The 25,004-nt window shown below is 42.3% G+C and overlaps 1 protein-coding gene across 3 annotated transcripts in view; it reads left to right on the plus strand.

Moving 5' to 3' along the window:
- Positions 1 to 5,071: 5,071 nt before the first annotated feature.
- Positions 5,072 to 25,004, plus strand: part of PTCHD1 (patched domain containing 1) — a 34,777-nt gene continuing 14,844 nt past the window's right edge. Inside the window, exons 1-3 of one of the 3 annotated variants that reach the window (XM_067545031.1) lie at positions 5,072 to 5,757; positions 6,973 to 7,437; positions 20,841 to 21,501. In XM_067545031.1, coding sequence (XP_067401132.1) covers positions 7,009 to 7,437; positions 20,841 to 21,501 — 1,090 coding nt within the window. In that variant the 5' untranslated portion in view covers positions 5,072 to 5,757; positions 6,973 to 7,008. Of the gene's footprint in view, positions 5,758 to 6,003; positions 7,438 to 20,840; positions 21,502 to 25,004 lie in introns of those variants that run through there. The other 2 variants (XM_067545030.1, XM_067545032.1) reach the window with 2 other exon arrangements.

Genomic DNA, 25,004 nt, shown 5'->3' on the forward strand with positions numbered 1-25,004 from the left:
ACTCCATAAATGACAAGTTCAGAGGGATAGTGCACATCCTTAAAATTCTTCTTCCTTAAACTGTTCCTTCATTTGATTTCTATTTTTTTCTGGTTTTGTCATGAGGATGAAAACAATCACTCTGTTTCAGGGGTCCCCGAACTGTGGCCTACATGAAGTTGGCTCTGCTCCTTGCTGCCAGCTAAGAGAGACAGAACAGATGGGAAGGAGAGAATGAATGAAGAGCAAAAGTAAACAGTGTGGTTAATTTTATTCAAAAGGAGAAAACATGTATTGCATCAAAACAAAGCTTAAAATGCAGTGGTATCAATTTCCAGTATAAGCAATTGCAGTAGTTGCCACAGGGATACTACATGAACATAGAAGAAAGGTGGGGGGGGAGGGTACCCAGCAGATCATCTGCCTATTAAAATGTGACCCACACTGTGAAGAATTTTGAGATCCTCTACTCTGTTTTATATGTTAATTGCAAACTGACTAAAACTAAAAGTGTGAACTTTCCTCATTCACAATCAGTGGGTGTTACCTTTGTAGCCTTCTCTGCACAGTCAGTTTCTCAATTGACTTTTAAAAACATCAACCCAGATCCTCAGCTAAGGAGCACACTGCATATGAGGGGATGTAAAAATGGCCACTGTGCTCTCATCATACGTGGGCCAGCCACATTTCGGTTTGGTCCCCTAGCACAAATTTGAGCACCTTCTTCATCAGTTCTTATGTGTCACTCTCTTTCATATCCCCATATAGATACTGGGCCAGATTTTCAGCTGGTGTAAACTGATGTGGCTACAGTGACCTTGATGGAACCAATTTACACCAGTCAAGGAGCTGGCCCTAAATCATGCAGGCTTAATCTCTCCACTATCACTTAAAGCTTCCTTTTCCTCTCAACTGTCATCACAAAAATCTTTAGCAGCAGCCTCACCCTGGATTGCTGTAAGCCCATTCTCTTCAGGCTCCAGCTGAAGCCCACAACACACAATTTGCTCAATATTCTATTCTATCTTTTCTGACACTAAGACCAGTCAGACACTCCTAAGGTGTCTGTACTGGCACCCTAACACTAACAAGGTACTCATATTAACCCTCATTACCTGCCACAGCCTTCCATACCACCGCTCTTGTTGCCTTTTGTCCTTCCATGCCCTCTTTGCACAGCCAAAGCTGCTATCCTTCATGTCAACCTCTTCTAACTTAACAAAGAGAAGGTTATAAGGAGTGACATGAGCTCAGTTTATAAGTATCTACATGGGGAACTAAATTTGAATAATGGGCTCTTCAGTCTAGCAGACAAAAACACAGCAAGATCCAATGGTTGGCATTGAAAATAGACAAATTCAGACTGGAAATAAGGCATAATTTATTAACACGGAGGGTGATTAACCATTGTGACAGTTTACCAAGGGCTATGGAGGATTCTCCATTATTGGCAATTATTAAAAGAAAGATTGGATGTTTTTCTGAAATTTGTCCTCTAGTTCAAACAGGAATTAGTTCAGGGAAGTTCTATGACCTGTGTTATCTAGACTATCCTCCTATATGAACACAGTGGTTCCTTCTGGCCTTAGAATTGATGAATGTCCTTACAGCTGTATTTACCCCATTTTTAAATGGAACTTCCTCTTTACGAGCTAATCCTGTAGTGTGTTAGCAGATGAACCTAACTCCCATGACTCTCTATAGATGAACCAAAGTCCCAGACTAAATCTTTGTGTGTTGTCAAACAATGGATTGTGTGTGTCCTTTTGCTTTGATCTGTTGATCCTTAGAAAACATGTCCAGATGTGCAGGAAACCAAGAAATGGAATAATTATTGTTACAGATTTCTTCTGTGATTGATGAGGTAATGACTTGCTGAACAGATTTCTTTCACTTATCGATTATGTAAACTGAGATTTCACAAAAGGAACATCAACAGGTAGACTATGAGAATAAAAAAGAGACAAAGACATTCCATAAACAAGTTTAGTATATAAGGGGCTGAATTTCTAAAAGAAAAGTGGAAAAGAGAGATGCAGAGCTGCTCCCTGGATTGCTGCTGTATTAACCGTTACCTTTCGGTATTATGCTGATAAAACTTTGACTGATCGTATTTGATTAATAAAATTGAGTTTGGTTACCTGACCTCTTATTACTAATAGAACTGAACCTTTACCCTAACAAATGTCTCCCCCCTCTCTCCTCTTTTATGTCCTTTCCCAGAACTCACCCTTATCTGCCCTAAAGTCACACACACTCACCTCAAAAGGGAATGTATATTCATATTATCTTCACTTTCATTATCCTCTTCCTAGCCCTTCCATCCCAGTGTTGTCATCTCTTCCTGTTGTTCTTTTCTTAATTTAGCATGTTAGGTGCCTGGAACTATGAAACGTCATTTTCTGTGTTGTAAAGCAGCATGCATGTCTGTTGAAGGATATAAGTAATAAATCATCGAAATCATATTCTTAAATTTTCTAACAGATGTGTGATATTAAAACTGGTGCTGTCTAATTTCTGGGAAGTATATGTGCTCTGGGCAGCAACAAAGAGATAAAGGCAACCAGCCAGGATCTTCTTGCCAAGATAAGTGCTGTGCCTCAGCTAAGCTTCATTGTCCATCAAAGTGCACTGGGGGCCTGAAGCTGCTTGTGAACTGCTCTCCTCCTTTAGACGATAGCACCTCAGCTGAAAAATCAATGTTATGAATGGCTGTAGGAGCAGTAGAGCAGGGGCAGCCAGTGCTGATGGGATCTCATTTCTTGTGTGGTTTAAAGCACACCAGCAGGATACAGTTGCCAACATTAAGACTGTGTCTACAGTACAACTGTGTTTTTGTAATACTCTCAAGTGACCCATTTTCAACAAAGATGATTGCGTTGTGTCTGCTCAATAGCATTTTTCAAGTTACCCTTTGTCTGACATTTGTACGTGTCCACCACATGTCCTCTAGTGGCAGAATATAGTGTAATTTCCCTGCACAAGGTGCAGGTGGAATTTGATGGGAAGGGATGCGCCACCAGCACTGTGCAAATCTCTTCTCCATGATGGCTCACAGTACACCACTGTGCAGAAGACAGGGTTGAGTGGGGGTGGCAGGAAAGAGGCAAAAGTGGGAGGAGTGAGGAAGGCGCCAGATCTGAATCCTTGTAAGCTATCTCTCTGCCCTAGTAAAGTGGTTCTATTAGGACTGGGGTGGCTGCTTCAATTTGGGACTGGATTGATGACCCTGGAACTAATTGGATTGATGGGAACTGGGCTGAGGATTTGGGTGTTAAAGTCACATTACTGAGGTGTCTGGAAGAACAAAGTTAAAGTCAGAGTCGTGAATCAGCAGTTTGATATTCAAGAATGATATGATTATATCGCCACATCACACAGCAGCACGCTTACTCACATTTTAACTCTAACAATTAAAAAACCTGACAGAGGCTAAGACCAAAACAATGTTATATAGAAGTGTTTGCTTGTGATACTGCCAGTTGAAATTGCAAAAATCATTCTTCCACGCTGATGACAAAGTACCATGCAAAATATAAAGCGTGTAATGCAAATCAATCCTACAGTGTAAGCCATCTACAGCTAATAGGGAGGTGGCATAGTCTAGTAGTGACTAGGGAACTGGATTAGGCCTGGATTTTATCCCTAGCTTTGCCACTGACCTGCTATGTGACCTTGAGCAAATCACTTCCCCTCTGTTTCCCTTCACACCCTTTTTCTTGTCTATTTAGATTAAGTCCTTTGGTACATGGACTGTCTCTTACTATGTGTTTATACAGTGTCTAGCGCAACGGAGCCTCTAGGCACTACCATCATACCAATAATAATAATATGTCACTATATTCAACAACATATATAAAATTGTATTACAGCCACAGGCGAAGTACTGGATATTGCATTTACTGCACCTGAAAAATGTCTCAGGATGAAAAGAGTCTGAATCCTGGGGAAGCATTTCAATTAATGAAAACACGGCGTGCAATAACTTAGTAATGCCACATACTGCTCAATCAAGCTCTCATTTCCATGCTTTTAACATTGGGAATCATCAGGGACAAGGTCTAATCCACATGAAACACAGAAACCAACTCTGCACTCAAGTTTTTGTGGTCTGTCTTTTTGTGGGGATCATATGAGCTGTCCACCAACGGAACATCAACATTATTAGTTCACACACTACTGAAACCTGATATTGCTATGAATACCTACTTATCGTACAATAGCTGCCACTATTGGATTCAACCGTGTGTGTAAAATAGTCATCAACAGCTTCCCTTTTCATTGATTTTTAATGTTTCAGGGATGGGCAGTAATTGGTCTATTAACAATAAAGTCTCCATGCTTTGGGCAGTGATGGCTGGGGCTGAAGCTAGAAATGACTTTTAACTGTGACAGAAATCAACATATGTGGATGTACGGGTATCCAAATATGAAAGCTTTAAACCAGCTCCAAATGTATTTCTGAATTTTTAAAATGGTTTTATATGGGTAAAGTTATACCATTTATTCAAATTAGACTGTAGTTGGAGCTAAGTATACAAATAAAATAGGTTATGATATTACACATTACTAGAAAAGGGTTGTTTTGATTTTTCTTTAAAATATATAAATAAATAAATAAATATACAGAAGCATTAACGTTTATAATAGGTAGCAGACTTTTGACAGAAGCAACAGAAAATCTGTTAGTGAAAGAAATAAAAAAAAAAGTAAGCCGTAAACATCCAACTCAAATAAAAATCCAGCCATGAAAATATTTAAAGGACACCTGACTCAACACCAAAAGTTGAACGTTACTCAAGAGCCACTATTATAAATCTGAAATGACTCATCTGCTCACTATCCATCCATATCTCACGCTATGCCAACTCCAAGGGAGAACACCGCTGTGACATCACTACACACCTACCAATTAACTCCAGGGTGGGGGAAACGTCCAGGCACCTGGGGATGTCTGTTTCAGGGCAGCTTCAACTTTTTTTTTTTTTTTTTTTTTTTTGGGGGGGGGGGGTATGTCTCTGCTCCCTTTGCATGCCCCCACCCTGCCACTATTGCAAATCCAGACGGGAATGCGATGCCCTGCTCCGATTTGCACATTCCTTCGGCTGCGCATCTCCTTCCCCGCCACCACCTCTGCTCCTCCTCCCCATCCCCACACCCAGCCTCCTCACGCCTCCCGATCAGCTGCTCAGCTCGCCCTCACGCAGCCCCCCCGCCCCCCTTGCCTGGTGCCGGGTCGCCTCGCCATACAGCGTGTGGGGCGGGCAGGGACGTTTTGCTGCAGCTCAGGGCAGAGGGCAGGGGAAAGGCAGCAGGCAGCTTCCGCGGGGGCTTCACCGGGGGAATTGGCATGTGCAGAGCGGCCACACGCGGGGCACACATGCCCATTAAGGCCGCGTGAGGCCGGGCGGATCGTGCAGCTGTTCCGCCCCCCCGGGCAAGCTGCGCACCCCGAGAGAGCGCGGCGGAGCCGGAGCCGGAGCCAGACGGAGAGGGAGACCCACGCTCGCTCACTCGCTCGCACACCCGCGGCCAGACAGGGCGGGCTGGAGGAATCGCCCAGACGCTTCCGGCGGCGGCTGCTGCTGCCGGAGCAAGACGCGGCTGCTCCCTGCCTGCGCCGGCCGAGCCAAGCCAAGCGACCGCGTGGGCCCCCATGAAATACACCAAACTGTATCTCTGCGCTGCTGATCCCGCCGCCGCCGCCGCCATGGGACCCGCGTCCGCCTGCGTGGGGCCGAGCCCCCCCAGCGCGCCGCTCGGAGGCTGTCTGGCGAGGTGAGGGGCTGGAAACTTTCCGGCGCGCGTGGGTGGAGGTGCCGGTGCCGGTGCAACGCCCGGCTTCCCTCCTTCCCGGAGAGCCCCCGGCTGGGCTGCTGATTGGCGGCCGGTCCCTGCTGGGCGGCGGCGTCACGGGGCTGGCATGAAGCGGTAGCATCAGGTCCTCGGCTCGCCCAGGGGGAGATTCCGCCGCCTCTGCTTTGCCGCCGATCCGCTGGGACTCCCAGCCCAGCCCAGCCCAGTCCAGTCCCGCCCCAGCCCAGCCCAGCCCCCGCCGGCCGGCCCCCGGCAATGCTGTGAAAATGCAACCGAGCCGCCCCCGGGGCCGCCTGCAGCAGCCGGGACATTAGGCGCCGTGGCCGAAGATGGGGGTTGAGGAGGCACCGCGACGAGCCGGCTGCGCTGAGCCCCGCGGACGGACGGACGGACTGACTGACTGATCGTTTTCTAGGGCGGGGGGGGGAGGCGCCATCTGAACAACTTGTGGCGAGCAGCAAGGAAGGAGCCCGGCCCTGCACTCCAGCCCGCTTTGCCATCTCCAGTTCCTCCCACGCTGCTCTGCGATTCCTTTGGAAGCGGCGATTCCCTGCCTACCAGCCGCCTGGAAAACAAACACACACACACACAAAAAATCCCAGCCGTGCTTGCATGTGCGGCTCCGCGCGGATCCACCAGAGAAGCAGCCGCAGCTCTGCCTGCCCCCACCGCAAAGGATCTGGCGCGCGTGTGTGTGTGTGTGTGTGTGTGTGCTGGGGGGGGTAGGTAGGTTTGTTGTTGTTGTTGCTCTTGCAAGCACGCCTCTCCTCGCTGCTACATGAGGGGGAGCGGGCGCTCCCCTCTGCTCGGTGCCTGCTGGGGCTTGGCGATTAGTCAGCAATCCGCGGCGAGCCCCCTCCCCAGCGAACTCCGCGGCGGGCCGGCAGCAGCCGGGGGGGCGCAGACTCTCGCCCTCTCCCTTCCGCCCCTTCGCCGCCCCACGCTCCTCGCCCCCCTCGGGTGCATTCTCCCCGGAGCGGGCTGGCTGGCCGGCGGTTCGCAAGTCAGACAATGAGGCGCTGGGCAACTCCTCTCGGGCACAGCCGCGTTACAGGAGGAGGAGACGCGCCTTAGCAGCGCACCCCACCGCACACACCCCCCCACGGGTCGGCCGGATTTTTTTGTTTTACTGTTGTTCTTTTTTATTTTATTTTTTTTTTGCCTGGTGTATTTCAGGCCGGAGGGGCAGCTCCCGTCTGCCTGGGCTCCCCGATGGTTTTGTCTCGGCTCTGGGAGAGCTTCAGATCCCACAGCGTGCACCTCGCCCTCCTGAGCTCCCTCTGCACTAGGATGTTGCGGCAGGTTTTGCACAGGGGGCTGAGGACGTCTTTCGCCAGACTCGGCCACTTCATTGCCAGTCACCCGGTGTTCTTCGCCTCCGCACCTGTTCTGATCTCAATTCTGCTGGGGGCCAGCTTCAGCAGGTACCAGATCGAGGAAAGCGTGGAGTATCTCCTGGCACCCAAACACAGCCTGGCCAAGATCGAGAGGAACCTGGTGAACAGCCTTTTCCCGGTGAACCGCTCCAAACACCGGCTCTACTCTGACCTGCAGACCCCTGGGAGGTACGGCAGGGTCATCATCACATCCTTCAGGAAGGCGAACATGCTGGACCAACATCATACTGATCTGATCTTAAAGGTAAACTGCGCTGTATTCCCAGTTACTAGGAATTGTCACCTCCTCCACACCTAATCTCTCTCTGGGTCCCACCCCTCTTCTTCGATCCAACCTTCCCCACCCTCCCAATCTGTGTTATAACTCAGAGACTGTTGAGACACTGTCCAGATACACAGTTATGCCTGCTGGTGTATGCTCTGCCTTTCACAGACACTGTGTGTCTTGTGGACACAGCTACTAAATCATATCCCTGCAACAGTTGGGATGACTACTACTCATTTTAAAGGAGATCAGAAATCTCCCTTATTTGGCTGAAATAACCCAGGTGAAGTTGTGCATTTCTGTGAATAAGGAGATGAGGGTACTTTGTTAAAGAATTCTTCCAGTACTCTTTATTATTCTTAGAGTCATGCCTGTGAGTTAAGGTAGCTCAGAATTCAATAACTGGTTTTGAAGTTAAGTTAACAAATGTGCCAAACTGCTTAGAAGGGTTCGGGGGACTGCCCTGTATGGATTGCCAGGTATGGAGTGCCTGTGACTTTTGGGTACAGAATAGCACCTTGAAATCTCCATTTCACTGTTCTTGGAACCAAATTGATTCTCACTGGTAGTATTTTCCTCTCCACTCACCCTCACAAACCTATCTTTTAAGAAAAAACAGCGTGATTGTAAATTTGAGGCATTGTACAGTTTGTGATGTACAGGATCAAGTCATTTCAGGTTGCATCTTGTCATATCATTTATGTTGCATGGAATATGTACTCTGATGTAATGTGAGATTTCACAATACCCTATAGCCTAACATGTCATAAATACGAATTTCTTTAAGTTCATCATCTGACCTATACTGCAATAGCTTTGAGTAGGTTTTTTGGAAGGAGGGAAAGGAAGATAGATGTAAAAATTGGGCAGCAAGAGGGTTGAGTTCCAGAAAGAAAAAAGAATCTCTGGAACATTTAGAAATATTAGAGGTGTGGCTCTCAGAATCTACACACCTTTAGCATTAAACTGTGGGACTTCATGTTCACATTGTTCCCCTGTAGAAAGCATACAGACTGTCAACACTTTTCTATTTTCTGAATGTCAAACCATCAAAACATCCAAAAGATAATGTTAATGATGTAAGCAGTAGTGAGTGTCTCTCCTAGAATGAGAAAATAAGTAAAAAAATATATTCTAACACAGTTCTGGGAGATTTTCACTCTTTTCACTAAACTAAATGTGTTTCAGTGGATTTATTTTTTCTTATTTCCACGACAGCCACGTCCAGTAGTCTTGCACTGATCCACCCAAGTATTTAATCTTTTTCCTTTCTGTTGTTGACATATAGACAAACAGCAATCAGCAAATAGATTTAATGAGCATAGTCTCTGTAAGTCTAGTAACGTTTGTAATGGTAAATAAGAAAACTCCAGAGAAGACAAATTTCATTCCTTCATTTTCCAATCTTTCTGAACTGCATTTGCATCCAGTACGTGCATATTCATTCAGTCACAGATTAAAAATTATAATGGATTTTTTTCCATGTAGTCCTATCTCTAGAGCTCTGTAGTTTAATCAATAGAATAGTGACACACAAATAATAGTTACTCTGAATCTTTTCACGAGCAAACTTCTGTATTAGATTTATCATATCAGTGAGAAAGCTATAAAGTTCTGTCAGTTTTAAATGCTGCCTCTTTTTATATAGATGGAATTTGCCCACAACATGATTATTTTTCATTTACTGAGATCAAGGTTAACCACATTATTGTCATTTGACTTGGTTTACTTATCGTTAAACTGACACCATCAAGCGTATAAAATACATTTTTTACAGAAAATAAAAAATACGTTGGTTCTAATTATTTGTCTGTTTGTGGACAAACCCAGGCATAGATAGCAGCCTAGATAGAACCCTGTAGATGGCTCAGGAGATTGGTTATGAGTAGTGGATCTAAACAGATCAAAATAAGGGGTGGGGGGCTCCAGCTCGCTCTGTTATGTTGGTGATGCGGCATTACATCATTTTGTGGTGAGAGGACGCAGCAAGTGCAAGAGAATGAGAACTATCTTTAGGTTTCTATGCTGCACCCATCACCACTACATAGGAGCACCTAAAGAAACAAGAGCATAAATGTATCTAGGGGGAGTTCATGTCTCCAGGCCAGCCCAAAGCCATCCAAACAAAGTACTGTGGGTGCATGTGTGTGTGGTGGCGAGGTGCTCATTCCATCCGTTTTTATAAGCGCTGCCATGTAGACATGATCAGATCATGTTGCATGTTAGAAGATTAAGACATTTCAAAGGGAGAATTTGATAAATCATTTTGCATTGTTTATTTGTCTTTCCTTCTGTAGAGGAGGGGAAGTTAGCCTAGGGACAGGTCTTGCTGTAGAAGAGACAGATAGAACCTTTCAGGCTGGGACACCTTCTCTTCTCACATCATATGCTGCCGCTGCTGCTCTTGCTACTGGCTGGAATACTGGTAGTCTCAGAAAATCCTGCCAGGCACCAGCTTCTTCTGCTGAGTCTCCTCCAGATTCCCCTACCTGCTCAGTCTTTGCCTCACCAGCCAATAAGAAGGGGGAGAGCCTTGGGGAGCATGTGCTCCCCCATTCACAGAAGAAGAAGCGGGGAGCTCTCCCCCTGCTTTTAGCAGAAAGATAAGTGTGCTCCCACACAGTCGTCCTGGTAATGATATAAAGAATTTGTCTGATTGGAATCAGAAGAAGGTGGATAGCGCTAATAGTTACCATCTAATGGCTTTTTGGTGGCCTATCTAAAATGGTTTGGTGCTCTGAGTCCAATACCCAGTGGACAAATGTCTGCATCAGGGAAGAGGGGAGGGAGAAACTATCTTCACAACAGGCACTGAAGGCCACCTTCTTGGCAGTCTGGGAAGTGAGATATGAAACAGAATAGAAAGGAGACTGAGGCACCCTGTCACTGGATCAGTTCAGACAGTGCTGCCAAACCTAGAGACCCAGCCCACCCACCCCTCTGGCATGTTGAGTGTTAGTGTGGTGTTGCTGCTTACGCCTCAGACCCAAGGACTGCTGAATAGACAAGCTGCTACACATTGACTAGTAGTTCTGTGATGGTAACTAGTGCACTCTAGGGAATCAGGACATCTCACCCTGTATTACAGCCTGGCTTCACAATGCGGATTACCCTTTTCCTATTTAAGAGGAAGCCTCCATCCACTGTTCCCTAACTCCCTCCACAAACACACAAACCAGCTTTAAACACACTGCTTGTTGCCTCCCAGAAATGGCATAGAAATTACAAAGTAGCAACAAAATAGCTTGACAGGCCTGCGACATTTATGAAATGCCTCTGCCCTCTCATGTCACACTGAGATAGAGACATAATGGTTGGGCAGCATAGGAATTTTATACTTCCATTGCTATGCCGTTCCTGTCTGATATTTAAATACAGGACACTGGCATCCCGTATTGTCATTCCAGACCCTTTTTTCTCTCAAAAATTCACTATATTGTGAGAAGGAGAGAGAAATATAATAAAAATATAACCAAAGAAGTTGTTTTAACATCTGCAGCTCAACACGGAACTGCAAGAAGAAAAAATTATTTGGACATTTGATTCAAGTAATCATCCAAAAGTTCAGATCTTATGCAAAGCTTATCCCATTCTCTTTAGTGTAGAAATGAAGATGAAAATACTGCAAGAGCTTCTTCTATTTTAGTAGGGTATTGCCACTTTGCAGAGGAAGCCAGAAAAACTAAGGGACACAGAATCTGCAAAAACACTAGTCACTTTTTTTTTTTAAACCCTCAAAAAATGTTTGATTCAGGTTCAGCTGGAGTTTGATGTCAATGTCTGGGTCTTTTGTTTGAACCTCTTTGTTTGAACCTTTGCTCGACCCTAGTCACAGTGAGCCCACTGTACTATAGAACTGCACAGTCATTTTAAATTAATATTTTTCTACTCTAAATCTTATTATATTTATAACAAACACTATAAGAATATTTGTGTTAAATTTAAAGTTGCTTAAAGCTCAAGTAAGAGAGTAATAAACCCTAACCTGCCTTGTAGCAAAAAGAAATGCAGCAAAAAGGATAGAGATGTGGTGAGTTTCTAAGGAGAAGTATATTAATCTCACATTTTCAGCAGTAATGTTTATTTACTGCTTCTTTTATTTAGTCCACCATAGTTAGAGACAGATATTTAAGTAAATATCTAGATATATATGGAGGTAAAAATTGGGATAAAATATTTATTTCTGAAATTCACAGCTCCTAATTACTAATAAACAGGTTAGCTGCAGGATTTTTGTACCACTGTACCCACCCATTGTTATTTGATTGTTGTTTCTACAATGGGTTGGGGTTTTTTAAATAATTATTTAAGCCTGTAAATATCTACATCTGCATATCATAGTTACTATTTTCTAAGATTTCCTCATTCATATTCTGGATGGATAATTTCTACAGATGGTGAAACTCATGGGGAAAATAATTCCGTTACGCTCCAATGTTGGTGTTATCTATAATCATTATCTTATAGATATACCGCACATATAGGACATCATTTTCTAAAGTCATCGGGAGCTGCTGGTTGCTCAGCACTTCTGAAAATTAGGCTTCCTAGGATTTTGGAGCGTAATTTTAGGTATCCATTTTTGACATCTTGGCCACCTCTCAGCTATTGTTAGTTACTAGTAAAGTTATTTTACTAACACACACTCACACACACACACAAATGTACAGGAAATATAGCTATGTGACACTCTGCGTGGATGTGACTATAGCAAATTATTTTGCTTAAAAGTTGAAAAACAGTTCTAACCATGGAAAACTGTGTAGTGAATTGAAAATAAAGGACCAAATCATGCCTTTAGAAAAAGGATGCAGGAAGAGGGAAAGAATCCTAAATGTATGAGAAAAGTATATGAAAGCAGTGGAAGTGCAAGGCAGTTGTCATAGCAGTACAATGCCACGGGGTTAAAATGTGCCTTCTTCAAAAACAGAGTGGAACTAAGATATGCAGGTAAGATCTGGGCATAGCCAAGTAAGAAAGAAAAATACATAGGAACAATGGTGCAACAACAGCATGGAAATACATGTGCAGAAATATCAATATCAGCATTAACTTACAGTGACTTCTGTGTGTGAGATGATTGAAGCTCTCAGGAGCAGGTCTGGCTGCACCAGAAACCATAAAGTTACCTGCTGCCTTTGATTCACAAACACTTCTAATTTACTCCCACACGTGTGTGCCCCAGTATTATCTCCTTCTGCCACCACTTAATAATAGCTCCTCCAGCTACTCTGCCTTAAAGAGGTTCCCTCTGAACTTCTCCTTTGGCCCGTTTGATGATCTTCAACAACAGCCACTATCCCCTCCATGGGATGGCAAACTTCATGGCACAACCTCAAAAGCATAATGCCTCAGGAGCACACATGGCTTCAAAGGCACAGAACTTTGAGTAACGCTTCTCTTCCAGGGGAGGGGATGACACGGATCAAAGTCTGAATTAAAATGTAGGACTTTACAGCTTGTGACAGACTCCTTTCTCAAACAGAGAGAGACTTTTATTTGGGACACTTGCACTGTGGGAGCCCTGTATAAAGGCGCGTACCAAGTTGCCAGCCTACCTTAATAATGGCTCAAGATTTAGAAGAAAAAACTAGGGGGGGGGGGAGTAAGGGGAGCTAAATCATCCCATCAGAGCATTAAAACTACAGCATTTTATCTTGGCTGCAACAGGGTCTGAAACAGGGTAGCCAAACTGGAACGTGTTTAGCTCAGTGTCATACACGTTCACATTGAATGGTCATGACATTGGTTGAAATGAAGACCATACTGGGTACAGTCCTTTGATTATAAAAGAAAATTATGCATAGCAGTCTCCTTGGATATGAAACCACTAGGAAAATGGATGGAAATATGTATACTAGAAATGCACACATTCCTACTACCACTCAATTCTTAATGTGAATAACAGCTCTTACATAATTGTGTGTGTATTTTGGAAATTGTTGAAGGATTTTAATTACATTGAAAATTGTTTGGTAGTTTGGGACAAATATAAATCTGTTTTCCTCCCCCCTCCCCCAGCCCTACAACCTCAGTTTTTGTGCAAATTACAAATACTCTTGGTGAAAACATGACTTCCTCAATTAATTGCAATGTCTCTTTCAGAGACTTTACATTCTGAGTGAATATATATTTTAAAAAAGCCCAATATCGCATAGTTTTTCTATATGGCATATTCTCAAGTTACAGGTGAGTGACCTCGTAGTCTTTAATGTTTCCTTATGAGCTGTTACAGTCTGTTGGTTTCATCCATCTGCTGTGTATGCAGATTACAAAGGTATGCAAGAACTTCTTGTGCAAGCCACTACTTTCCATCACACTGGTGTACACTGTTACTCTGGAGACACGAAAGTGAGGTTGAGAGCAGAATCTGTCCCATTATGAAATATTTATGGCACAGTTACCCATCCTTTCCCTCACCCTCTAGGTGTGCATGCGTTTATCTTTCAGAACCCTTATTTAAAACATTGCTAAGATTCAGGGCTCATTTCTGTTCATATTTATACAATATGCAAGGTATTTCCCCCGGTAAATTAAGAGAGTGGTGTAGATTTATTCCCTCACTTAATTCAGATGGATTCATTCCTCTTTACTGGGATAATCTCCTGATAATATTCAACCAAAAAGCACTATGCAAAAATAGGTGGAGATTATAGAAAAACAGAAAAAATTAATAGTCGCATAGAGGTTTTTTCCCCTTTTTCCTTTCCATTGCCACAAGTTACCTGTAAAGATAACATCAAAAACCAAACAAAGACAACTTCAACTAAAAATGAAACCATAGACTTAAGTAGTAATGCCAGCCTCAAGCATTCAAAAAAACCATGAGATTGTTAACAATAGTACATTTTGGGTTCTTTATTTGCCTTCTGGTTTTTAAGCTTTTCTCCACAGCCCTGAAGGTATAATTTTTATTCTGTTTTTTTTTTTTTAATGAAAGCTGAGATTTTCAAATAACCACATGACTTCAGGAGCTGGGGCTTTAAGAGAAACATCAAGCACTGTGAGAATCACAATAAAATCACAAGAGTTGGGAACACTATAAGGCCATCTCCAGTTCTGACCATCAGACACCCGTTGATACGGACCTCTACACACTAAACAAAAAAACAAATTATATTTGTGATATGACATCACAAAGATCAGACTCCTAATGAAATATATCTCTATTTTTGTCAAATTCCTCGTGTTATAGGAAGAAAATATATTCATCTAGCTAATTTTATCTAGTTAGCTACCATATGTCAAGTGACACAGCATAATTCAGTGTGGTGCCATGTATTATCACCCCATACAACATTATATGTTATACTTTGAAAACAAAACCAAACAAACACACACACATATTTGAAACCCATAGGTGGTCAGAAAGCTGCAAGCAGTGTGCGAATCAGATAAAGTTCAGTTCACTCATTACCACTATCCAAATTATGCCTGGCTAGTTATACACATGCTTAGTATTAACAACGGATTGTTGCTATTCATTTTGGCCCTGATCAGATTCCACTGAAGTCAGAGTCTCCTTCTATTGACTTTAATGGGAGTTGAATTAGGCCTTAAGATTCCAGTTGATTTTTGGTATCTCATTTGCTTGGAAGTAAATTTATACCATTTGCCACAGAGCCCTAAAACCTGTGCCAGATGCAGGACTGTCTGGGGCTCTTCAGATGCATTCTCTGTGCTGTTCAGCCATGACTTTGATCACAGTTCCATGTTATATAGCATGGTTTTACAGGATTTCCTGGAATGCATCATTTTATTAATGAATCAGCAGTTTCAACCTTTCCATGCTGGAGTATAATTAGTTTACTTTAAAGGGACACTGCAGACTTGATTTTTTAAAATCTATCTTTTGATAGAGCCCCATTTACATAGTATGTGCTGAGTTTCATTTAAGAAAATTCCTTTTTAAGTGAAGGGGGAGGTTTTCTCCCCTTTCTGTGTTTAAAAAGGTCTTTTGAATGAGCATGAGAGCAAAAACAAACTCTCTCCTTTCTTCTAAGCACACACCTGACTGCTGCCTCTGCTTTCAGTTCCAGTGTTGCTGTCACTGCTGCTACAGGTTACTGCCCTCTTACAGCTCGTGGAGAAGGACTTCCCCAGCATCAGAACAGTGAAACTGACTGTAGAGAAAGGTCCTGAGTCTCAGTTTCTTCATTCCTGCACTTGGGGCAGATATGGGGGGACTGGGAGCCAAAAGTAGCTTTAAACTACCTTTGCATTCCCCAGATTTGGAGCCACGCAGGGACCTAGATGATCACAGTGGTCCCTTCTGGCCTTGGAATCTATGAATCCATGCTCTGCCCTAATGTAAACTGTAGCAACTTTACATTCTACTTCCCTTAGGCCTCTTATGGGTCTTGGGGAACAGAAATACCTATAGGGCAGTGCATTTGGGGCAAATGTTGGGGGACTGGGCATGTGAATTTCAGTTGACAATGTCCCTTTAAGCGAGAAGACTTGAAAGGTGTAAATTATTATTTAATTCATGACAGGTGCACTTTCAGGGACAAGAGCAAAACCAGCATGCTATCATGGCTGAAGTGCTACTATACAATTCGCATGCTGCAGTGCTTTGCTGCACCAGCATTATACTGGATTCTAAAGTTACAGCTTTCTCAGTTAACTGACAGTGTAAGACATGACAAACCAGTATCCCTTTGAGGATCTCGTATAAAAATGTGTGTGTACATTATCTTCTTATTTCAATTCTCCCTTTTTAGGCATAAAACAATGAGAGATGGGCAAACTGACTAGGAGTAAGTAAGACTGCTTGACACGTCCTTCGTCCAAGCTTCGAATGTCACATCTATTTAAATCCTGGTTACTCACCATTAAACTACTTTGCAATGACTAAATGTGTGCTAATGCTGTCCCAATTAAGCAGTAGTCTGTACTATTCACTAAACTAAGCAATTTCCTGAAGGAATGTCGTAATATACCATGTTCAAATGAAGTAGTGTTTAGTGTAATCATTTAAATTAGTAGCACCTTTCAACACAAAGCACTTTACATGTTCTATATCATATGAAACAAAGAGGTTGGATTCCTGCTCTAAGCGAAAAATTCAATGCAAATCTAACAATCAAGTTCCTAAAATGCCTCTATATAGGGAGAGCCGTTGAACTACAACCGTCTCTGGGGAAGAGGGCAGCAGCCCACGGACACAGGCTAATGGATCAATGTGGAGAGAGAGAGAGATTCTGTGACGCTACTGCACCAAATCAAACTCTTCCTGAGTGCATTGTGGGCTGCTGCATTCCCACACAAGCAAAAGTGGTTTGGTTTCTAAGATCTGGCCTGAAAACAGTACATAGTAAACTGCAGGGTACTGAATGTATCTGCTTCCACGATGAAGGCATGAGTCAACCTTCTTTACGGCTGAAGCAGTGCTCAGTGCACCTATGGGGGCAGGGAGGGTATGAAGGGAAAGGTGGTTTTACACCTTTTTTTGACTCATCTCTGATCCTAGGCCAGGCAGGAGCAAATTTGGCTCTCGGCACAATTTAGAGCAGCCTCAGTGCTGCCCCACTTTGCAACAACCTCTAAGGGCCGCTATACTGTCCAGAGATTGCCAGAGCACAGTGCATTCTGGGTGCTCCCCTTCCTTCCTTGATGCATCCCTGGCATGCCCCCTATGCTGGCAGAGTGGGGAAGCATAATATCCAGCTCTAGGTTACTTGAGCCTTCCCTGTGTCAGGAAATATCCCATCTGTCTGCTAAGCCAGCATTACAACCCAATTGCTCTGCCAATCCAGCAGAGAAAAGACCATACGACATGATGTATTCTGGTCCCTGAATCAGAAATGATGGTCTCCAGAGAGAATGAGTATTTCAAATACCATGTTTAGCTACTAAGCTTTTTAGTAAAGATCAACAGAATTGTTGGCTGTACAAATTATTTTCTAACCTAAATATTAAGAAAAAGAAATGCAGCAGAGTTGAGGCAGAATAGGTAAGTATAGACAGAGAGTAAATATTAGTTAAAACGTTATGTCATTTTTTGCGGGGAAGAGGGGTTAAATTGCAGCATCCCACTCAGTACATTCTTCCTCAAAGAGATCAGTAGTTAGTCTAATGCTGGCAGCAAATAATTCCATTTTTTAAAATCTTTTATTCTTGACAGCTACATTTCTATAAATGGCATTTGTTTTTACAAACATAATTGATGAAATATATTTATTGGCTGTTACCACCAGTATAAACAGACATCCTCATTTGATTTCAGTTAATCAGGACACTTCCCTAACACCATAACAACATGAAGTTGAGGGATATAGCCCTGAAATAACTCTTCCATTAGTTTTCTAACAGCGTAGAAGCCTTTCAACTTGGAACAGTCTCGGAAGACAGGAAGATGACCCATTCCCTTCAGCATTTTCCTGTGAATTCTTCTATCTATTTTGTTTTGAAGGACTGTTGTGCAAAAATATTTCACCACAAATTTCTATCTATAATCTCTCCATGAGGGAGAACTTGGCCTGCTCACCCTGATTAACATTATATCCTTCCAAACCTCTGGAGAGATTTGTTGGTTCATTTCCTTTTCCCTGCCTAGCTTCACATTGCCAATATTGCTCTATAATTTTGCAGAAAATAAAAGCTACTCAAATGCAAGTGAAACAAGCCACATAATTGCAAGACAAAAGTTGGATAAGCAGGAATTTTGTATCTTCCTACATGTAATATATTGTTTATATCATCATAAGAATTGAAGACAATTTAAACTAGATTTATCCTGATAGTGGACTATTTAAAGTAATTACAAGATAATCAGATCTCTGGTAAAATAAATAATATATGGTATGCACATTTTTCTACAAATATGGTGAAATTCTGGCTACATTGAAGTCAAGGGTTCCCAGTGACTTCCAGAGAGGCAAGATTTTACTCACACTGTTTAGACAACTAATCCATCCTCACCAACAGACCTTGCAAGCTCCATTGTTATTGTGGGTACCGTCTCCCATTTTCTTTTTCAATTAGAGTTTTTCTTCTACAGGAAACATTTGTGGCAAATATTGCCTCAGTTCAGTCCCTTCTCTCTCTGTATGAAGTGAGAATCTCCCATTCCCTCTGGGTTCTGTGGATGGCAGAGCATATAAAGAGAGAGGGATTTTTTTTCTTCCCTGGGACAGAGCTCTCTGTCCTGCCAAGCAGCAGGTCAAATAATAATTACTCATTATTTAAAAAAAAAAATTAGAGATATTCCTAATTCAATTTCTTAACCCATCGGTAGATACATTTTAATATCCCTGTTTTACAGATGAGGAAACAAGAGACTTTCCCAATGCCAAAGAATCATGAGAACCAAGAGCCTTTGATTTACTGCCAAACCCTTGCATCTTACAAGCAAGTCATTGAGCTTTTCCATATGTCAATTTTCCTGTCTTTAAAGTTGACCTAATGAGCACCTACAAAGGGCTCTTCCATCTATAGATCTCAAAAACAACAAATGTGTCAAGCAAGCATGAGTAGACATGTTTTACAGACCGCACACACACATGCACTTAGACTGGGATCCTTTTTAATGAGAGGAATTGTGCTCTAGCGGATGAGAAATGGGTCTATAACCTGGTTCTGTTCACCGCTCTGCCACACACCAAGCGATCAAGTTAAGTCAGCTTTATGCCTTGATTAAACCATCTGAAAAATGGTAATAAGGATGTTTGCTGGCTTCCTGCAACAGGTGTTATGAGCCTTCACAAAACAGGGATTGGGAAGCACATTGAATTATTAAGACCAGCAGGACGAGGGGTGGAAATTGAACTTGGGGCATTCTGGCTCCCAGCCACATGTTTACTACCCTACACTTAGAAAAGCAAAGAGGTCCCTTTGACCAGATTCCATGTTTCCCTGAACCATTTACACAGCATTCTTGCTCATTTCAGAGGCCTATGGAGTGTAGGACTTGCTCTGCATTTTGTGCTAGATCCCCAGGTGAGCCAGAGCAGTGTACGGGGAGAAGATGGGAAGGACGTCTTTCTACTAGTCTGATTTTGGCAGCTGCTAAAGGCCAAACCAGCTCCTGGTTCAAGTTAGAGCAGCCTCAGCACTTCTTAACTTGCACCAGCAGATGACGGGCCTCAATGGGTTGCTCCGTCAGCCAGGTTTGTCAGAATACATGACGTTCTAGCCCAAGCCATTCTCATCCCCAATGTTACGAGAGGCTAGCGTAAGGCTGGCTTTTCATGGACTCTTGCTTCCTTAAGGCAGGTTTAAGTACTCTTTGCACCACTACAGCAGCACAGAGGATTTAATTGGTGCCGAGGATCTGGCTCCATAAGCTTATCAAGGAATCATCTGCAAAATAAACAATATAGTTTGCAATGACTCCTAGCAGTGCCAGACTAAAACATCTCTTCACCAGAATACTGAACGGGCCTTCACTATACTTAAGGCTATTTCCTTGCCAAATTTCAACCTTCTAACACCACCTGTTTAAGCTGGTTCAGAAGAACCACATGATTCGATTTGATTTGATTTTTCCCATGGGAACAGTGCAATTTTTCCACTCTTTTCCTTTATCTCAAAAACAACAGCCTTTTATTGCTTTCCAGAACAATCCACTTTTGGTCAGAGACTAAGCATGGAAAATTTCAGTGTAAACAGTATGCTTCAGAAGGATACAAGCACCTCAGAAAGGGAGCTGTGACACAACTGTAATGACAGCAGGTCCCAACCAGCAACCCCTAAAAAAAGAGATTTTACCAGCTAACATATCCCTCCAAGAGACTCTAGCCTCCCTCATCATCTCAACTCTTTTGCTGTAGTTTGGGGGGGGTGATGAGACTACAATTTAATTAACGCCAAATAGCTTGGTCCTGCTACCCTGACAATCCTGGCACTTAGGACATGCAGCTGCGGTCTTTCCTTTGTCCTGAGAGAGGGTTAACCCTCCCACTACCAATCCACAGGGTCTATTCTACCTCAGCAAAATGGCACATTGAAATGACCTGCCATGTTGCTTTTCTATACTGCCTTCCTGATAGTTATCTGATGCAGTGTAATTTAGCAATCCTGATTATTATTAAATTGCCTTAATGTGGTTCTTCTGTAGCTGTCCCTTTTGGAAATGAAGCAGTCTATTTTATTGGAATGATATTTTGTTTTGTTTCTGGAGAGGATGAACAGCAGATGCACATAGCAGTTATAGAAGTCAAAACATAACTGAGTTATGAGTAGAGGACATGGGGGAAAAATATCAGTATTTTCATGCATGTTTTGAATTTTTATAACTGTGCTTACTATTCATGTTGCAGCAATTAGATTTTTTTTTTTGCCTAGATTAAATAAGAAATGGACTGAGAGGACAAAGCTGCTGTTGTTTGCCCACTATGATTCAAGATGAATAACGTGTGTGATTTTTGTCCCCCTTGCAGCTGCACTCTGCTGTGACCAGGATCCAAGTACAAAGACCTGGTTTCAATTACACATTTGCTCACATATGTATTCTGAATAATGACAAGACTTGCATAGTGGATGACATAGTGCATGTCCTGGAGGAACTGAAGACTGCTCGATCGTCTAATCGAACTAACTTTGCTATCACATATCCAATCACTCACTTAAAGGATGGCAGGGAAGTGTATAACGGGCACCAACTTGGCGGGGTTACTGTGCACAGCAAAGATCGGGTGAAGTCTGCAGAAGCCATCCAGCTCACCTACTACTTGCAGGCGATCAACTCCCTGAATGACATGGTAGCAGAAAAATGGGAATCCATCTTTTGTGACACTGTCGAACTTTTCCAGAAATCCAACAGGAAAGTCAAAATGTATCCCTTCACTTCGTCTTCGCTGAGGGAGGATTTCCAGAAGACTAGCAGGGTGTCAGAACGTTATCTGATCACAAGCCTGGTCCTTGTGGTCACTTTGGCCATACTCTGCTGTTCCATGCAGGATTGTGTCCGCAGCAAACCCTGGCTTGGCCTTTTAGGATTGTTAACGGTGAGCTTAGCCACTCTGACTGCAGCTGGAATCATCAATCTAACTGGTGGGAAATACAATTCCACATTCCTGGGAATTCCCTTCGTCATGTTAGGTAACTATCTCATTCTATTTTTTGTGTGGGTTTCTGGTTCTTTGACGTATTTCATGACCAATAGAAAAGAAGCCAAGTAACACTTCATGAATCCCAGTACCCTTTCACTGACACACTTCAGTGTACTCATCCTCCTCATGAATTCATCTGGTATTTGTAATAATAATATTTATAGACATTAAAAAAACTCCAGAGGGGCTTTGTTGTTCCATAGCACCATTTGGTATGACAGTCTGCTCATAGATAGAGACAAGTTTGTGCTAGTGAAATATGTTATGCAAGAGACAAAAACCAACAGCAGCTTCTCTGTGGAAATTTGATTATGTTTTTTGGTTCTCAGCTTTATAAACCTTTGCACCAGTCCCTTTTGTGAAATTAAAATATCAGCTGTCTTGATTAATACAAGGGGCATTTTTCATTTACAGAACAATAACTATACTCCCTTTGAGGACACACTGCTGTTTTACCATTGGCTTATGTTTTAATCAGTCTGTCTAGGGAATAAATGCAGTAGTAGGCAGTTTCTTTGTGGCATTTCACTTGAAAAGTCTGAATTTGCCAAGGAAGGTTAAGTAGCACTACGCACTGCTAAGTTGAAGAGCTCTGCTTCTTACTAACCAGGCCAGCTTGCACAATCAGCATCAAGCCCTGTGAATGATTAAAGTATTGACAGACTATGAAGACTGTCCCCTGCAGACCTCCTGGGCTGCAGGTTGGTGGCGTTACAGAGATTTCCATCTGTCTGTCTCTATTTTTATACTCCATTCATCCACCATAATTTTTTGGGTATCAAGACCAAGGGAGTCAGATTGTGCCTGATCTGAAGTCAGTGGAAAAACTATTATTGATTCCCAGGGTCTTTGGATCAGGCCCGTTTTGGGGAAACTGAGCGTTAAATCAGAGCAATTAGAGGACTTCACTAGTGGACAAAAGAGATATCTGGAAAGTTCACACTATTTGCTTTTGTGTTCAGTTCATGAACAGTAGGAAAAACTTTGTACCCTGCAGGTGTCTGATACGTCCTTGTTCGCAACAGTATTCATTTGTGAAGAATACCTCATGCATTAATTTGATAACAGCTTTCCCAGCTAAAAATCAGTGCTCAGTACTATTTCAAATTATCAGCATAAGTGGAGCTCCAATTACTAAATCACATCATGTAGTGATGGTACATGTTTCAGTAGGATTGTTTTATATTCAAAACTAGGCCCACTATGATATGTATATAGTATACTTGTACTCCCAACTTGTTTTAATTAAAAGGATGGTACATTTTATCACAGCAGCCATTTAGGTACAGAATATACTTAGTGAGAAATAAGGAATCAGAAAGCAGACCCTCAAATGTCACATCAGAGGCAGCATGTAATTCTAATTTTCAAATCACATCTAAAAAATATAAAATAAAATATAGTATGATCAAAAGGAAATATCCTTCAGAAATTTTGATTCACGGGGAGGCCAGCTATCTGCCCTGTTTTTCTTAGGTTTGATTTTGTGTAATGTAAAAATGCCTTGATCAAACTAAGGAGATTATGCAAAATATCTTGTTTTCCTGTGTGTGTTACAAAGAGAATAGCCACTGCAGAAATTAAATCGAAAAATCCATCCACAGAAATGAAAGTATTTTGCATGGAGTGACTTTGAAATATGAAGTGTTAGCTAGATTGAGGGATCAAGACTCCCACTGTCTGAGGACAACCTTTCACACTTTTAATCCACTAGCAATGAATATGACGTGATCTGCAATTGTTATGGGAGGGGGTGGAGGTCAAAGTTAACTGTGGTAAGTTTGTATGCCGTGTTGTCGTAGCTGAGTTGGTCCCAGTATATATGAGAGATGAGGTAGGTGAGGTAAAATAGTTTTACTCCAGATCTCCACTTATTGCCAAACACTGTAGACCAACGTTATTTTTAATTGACGTACGTTACTGTGTTTTTAGCAGTGAGTTTCTAGCAAGTAATTAAACTCTAAATAACTGTCAGAACCTAAGAACCCGTTTCACTTGAATCCTTCATGTGCTTTGTGTGGCTTAGTATAAATGCCTAAAAATCAGACATGGACATGAAGGACACGTACAGCAGGGCTAAAAAAAATTGTAATGAGGATTTTTTAATCCAGTGGACAGTTGGAAAAACAATTTTTTTATTCTGACAGCAAAATGAAGCAGGACGTAGAAAGATTCTGCACAGATTTCGACAAATATTTCACATATATCCATTTTAAAAACAAAGTCTCCCTTTAGGTAACTGAAGGCTAGAGGTGCAATCCAGCATCCACTGTAGTTAGTGGAAATACTCTCATTTAACTTCAGTGAGCATTGGATCAGACCCTAGATTAATTGACCTTCAGAGGTATAGGATTTCTGGCCTGTGATTTTGTGTGATAGCTGCTACTTACCTGTGTTTTCTTAGCTGAACGTGGGCTCCCAAAGTAACACAATGGCCGAAACAGCTAACACGATCCTGGGATGCATAAACAGGGGGAATCTCGAGTAGGAGTAGAAAGGTTATTTTACCTCCATATTTGGTACTGGTGCGACAGCTGCTGGAATACTGTGTCTTGTTTTGGTGCCCACAATTCAAGAAGGATTTTGAGAAATTAGAGAGGGTTTCAGAGGGCCACGAGTATGATTAAAGGATTATAAACATGCCTTACAGAGATAGACTCAAAGAGCTCAATCAATTTAATTTAACAAAGAGAAAGGTTAAGGGGTGAGTTGATTACAGTCTATAAGTATCTACATGGAGAACAAATATTTAATAATGAGCTCTTCAGTCAAGCAGAGAAAGGTATAACACAATCCAATGACTGGAAATTGAAGCTAGAGATATTCAGACTGGAAATAAGGTGTACATTTTTAACAGTGAGGGTAATTAACCATTGGAACAAGGGTTGCAGTGAATTCTCCATCACTGACAGTTTTTAAATCAAGACCGGATGTTGTTCTAAAAGATATGCTCTAAGAATTATTTTGGGGAAGCTCTATGGCCTGTGCTATACAGAAGTTCAGACTAGATGATCACAGTGGTCCCTTCCAGCTTTGGAATCTCTGCTTGCTGTCATGAGACCATGGATTCATAAAGTCGACAGAAAAAAATATTTATTCCTGATACAAATCCGTATCTTACACAGATGCCACTATGCCACCATTCTGATCAACTACAGCTGGTCAAATAATTTTTCACAAATTATTTATTCAAAAAATTTCACAATATTTTTCAGATTATTCACTGAATGTTTTTAGCCTATTTGCCCACTTGTCCAGCCAGACTGATAAGTCAGGCCATATATTTGCAAAACAAAGTATGCAATTAATTGTGTACTTTTTTTAATTGATTCTTGATGAATCCTTCTCTTAATTATTTACCTCGCGTCAGCCTCCATCCTCTCCAACAGTGAACAACCCTTTAGTGCAGAAAAGGTAGCTGAGTTTCTGTTTCTATTGAATCCTTGGACTCATTAAGTCTTGATTATAGCAATGGCTTTTATGTTGTGGACA

Source organism: Emydura macquarii, unplaced genomic scaffold (assembly GCF_026122565.2).
Source record: "Emydura macquarii macquarii isolate MOO-44397 ecotype Brisbane River unplaced genomic scaffold, CSIRO-AGI_Emac_v2 contig_1043, whole genome shotgun sequence".
Lineage (NCBI taxonomy): Eukaryota > Metazoa > Chordata > Testudines > Chelidae > Emydura > Emydura macquarii.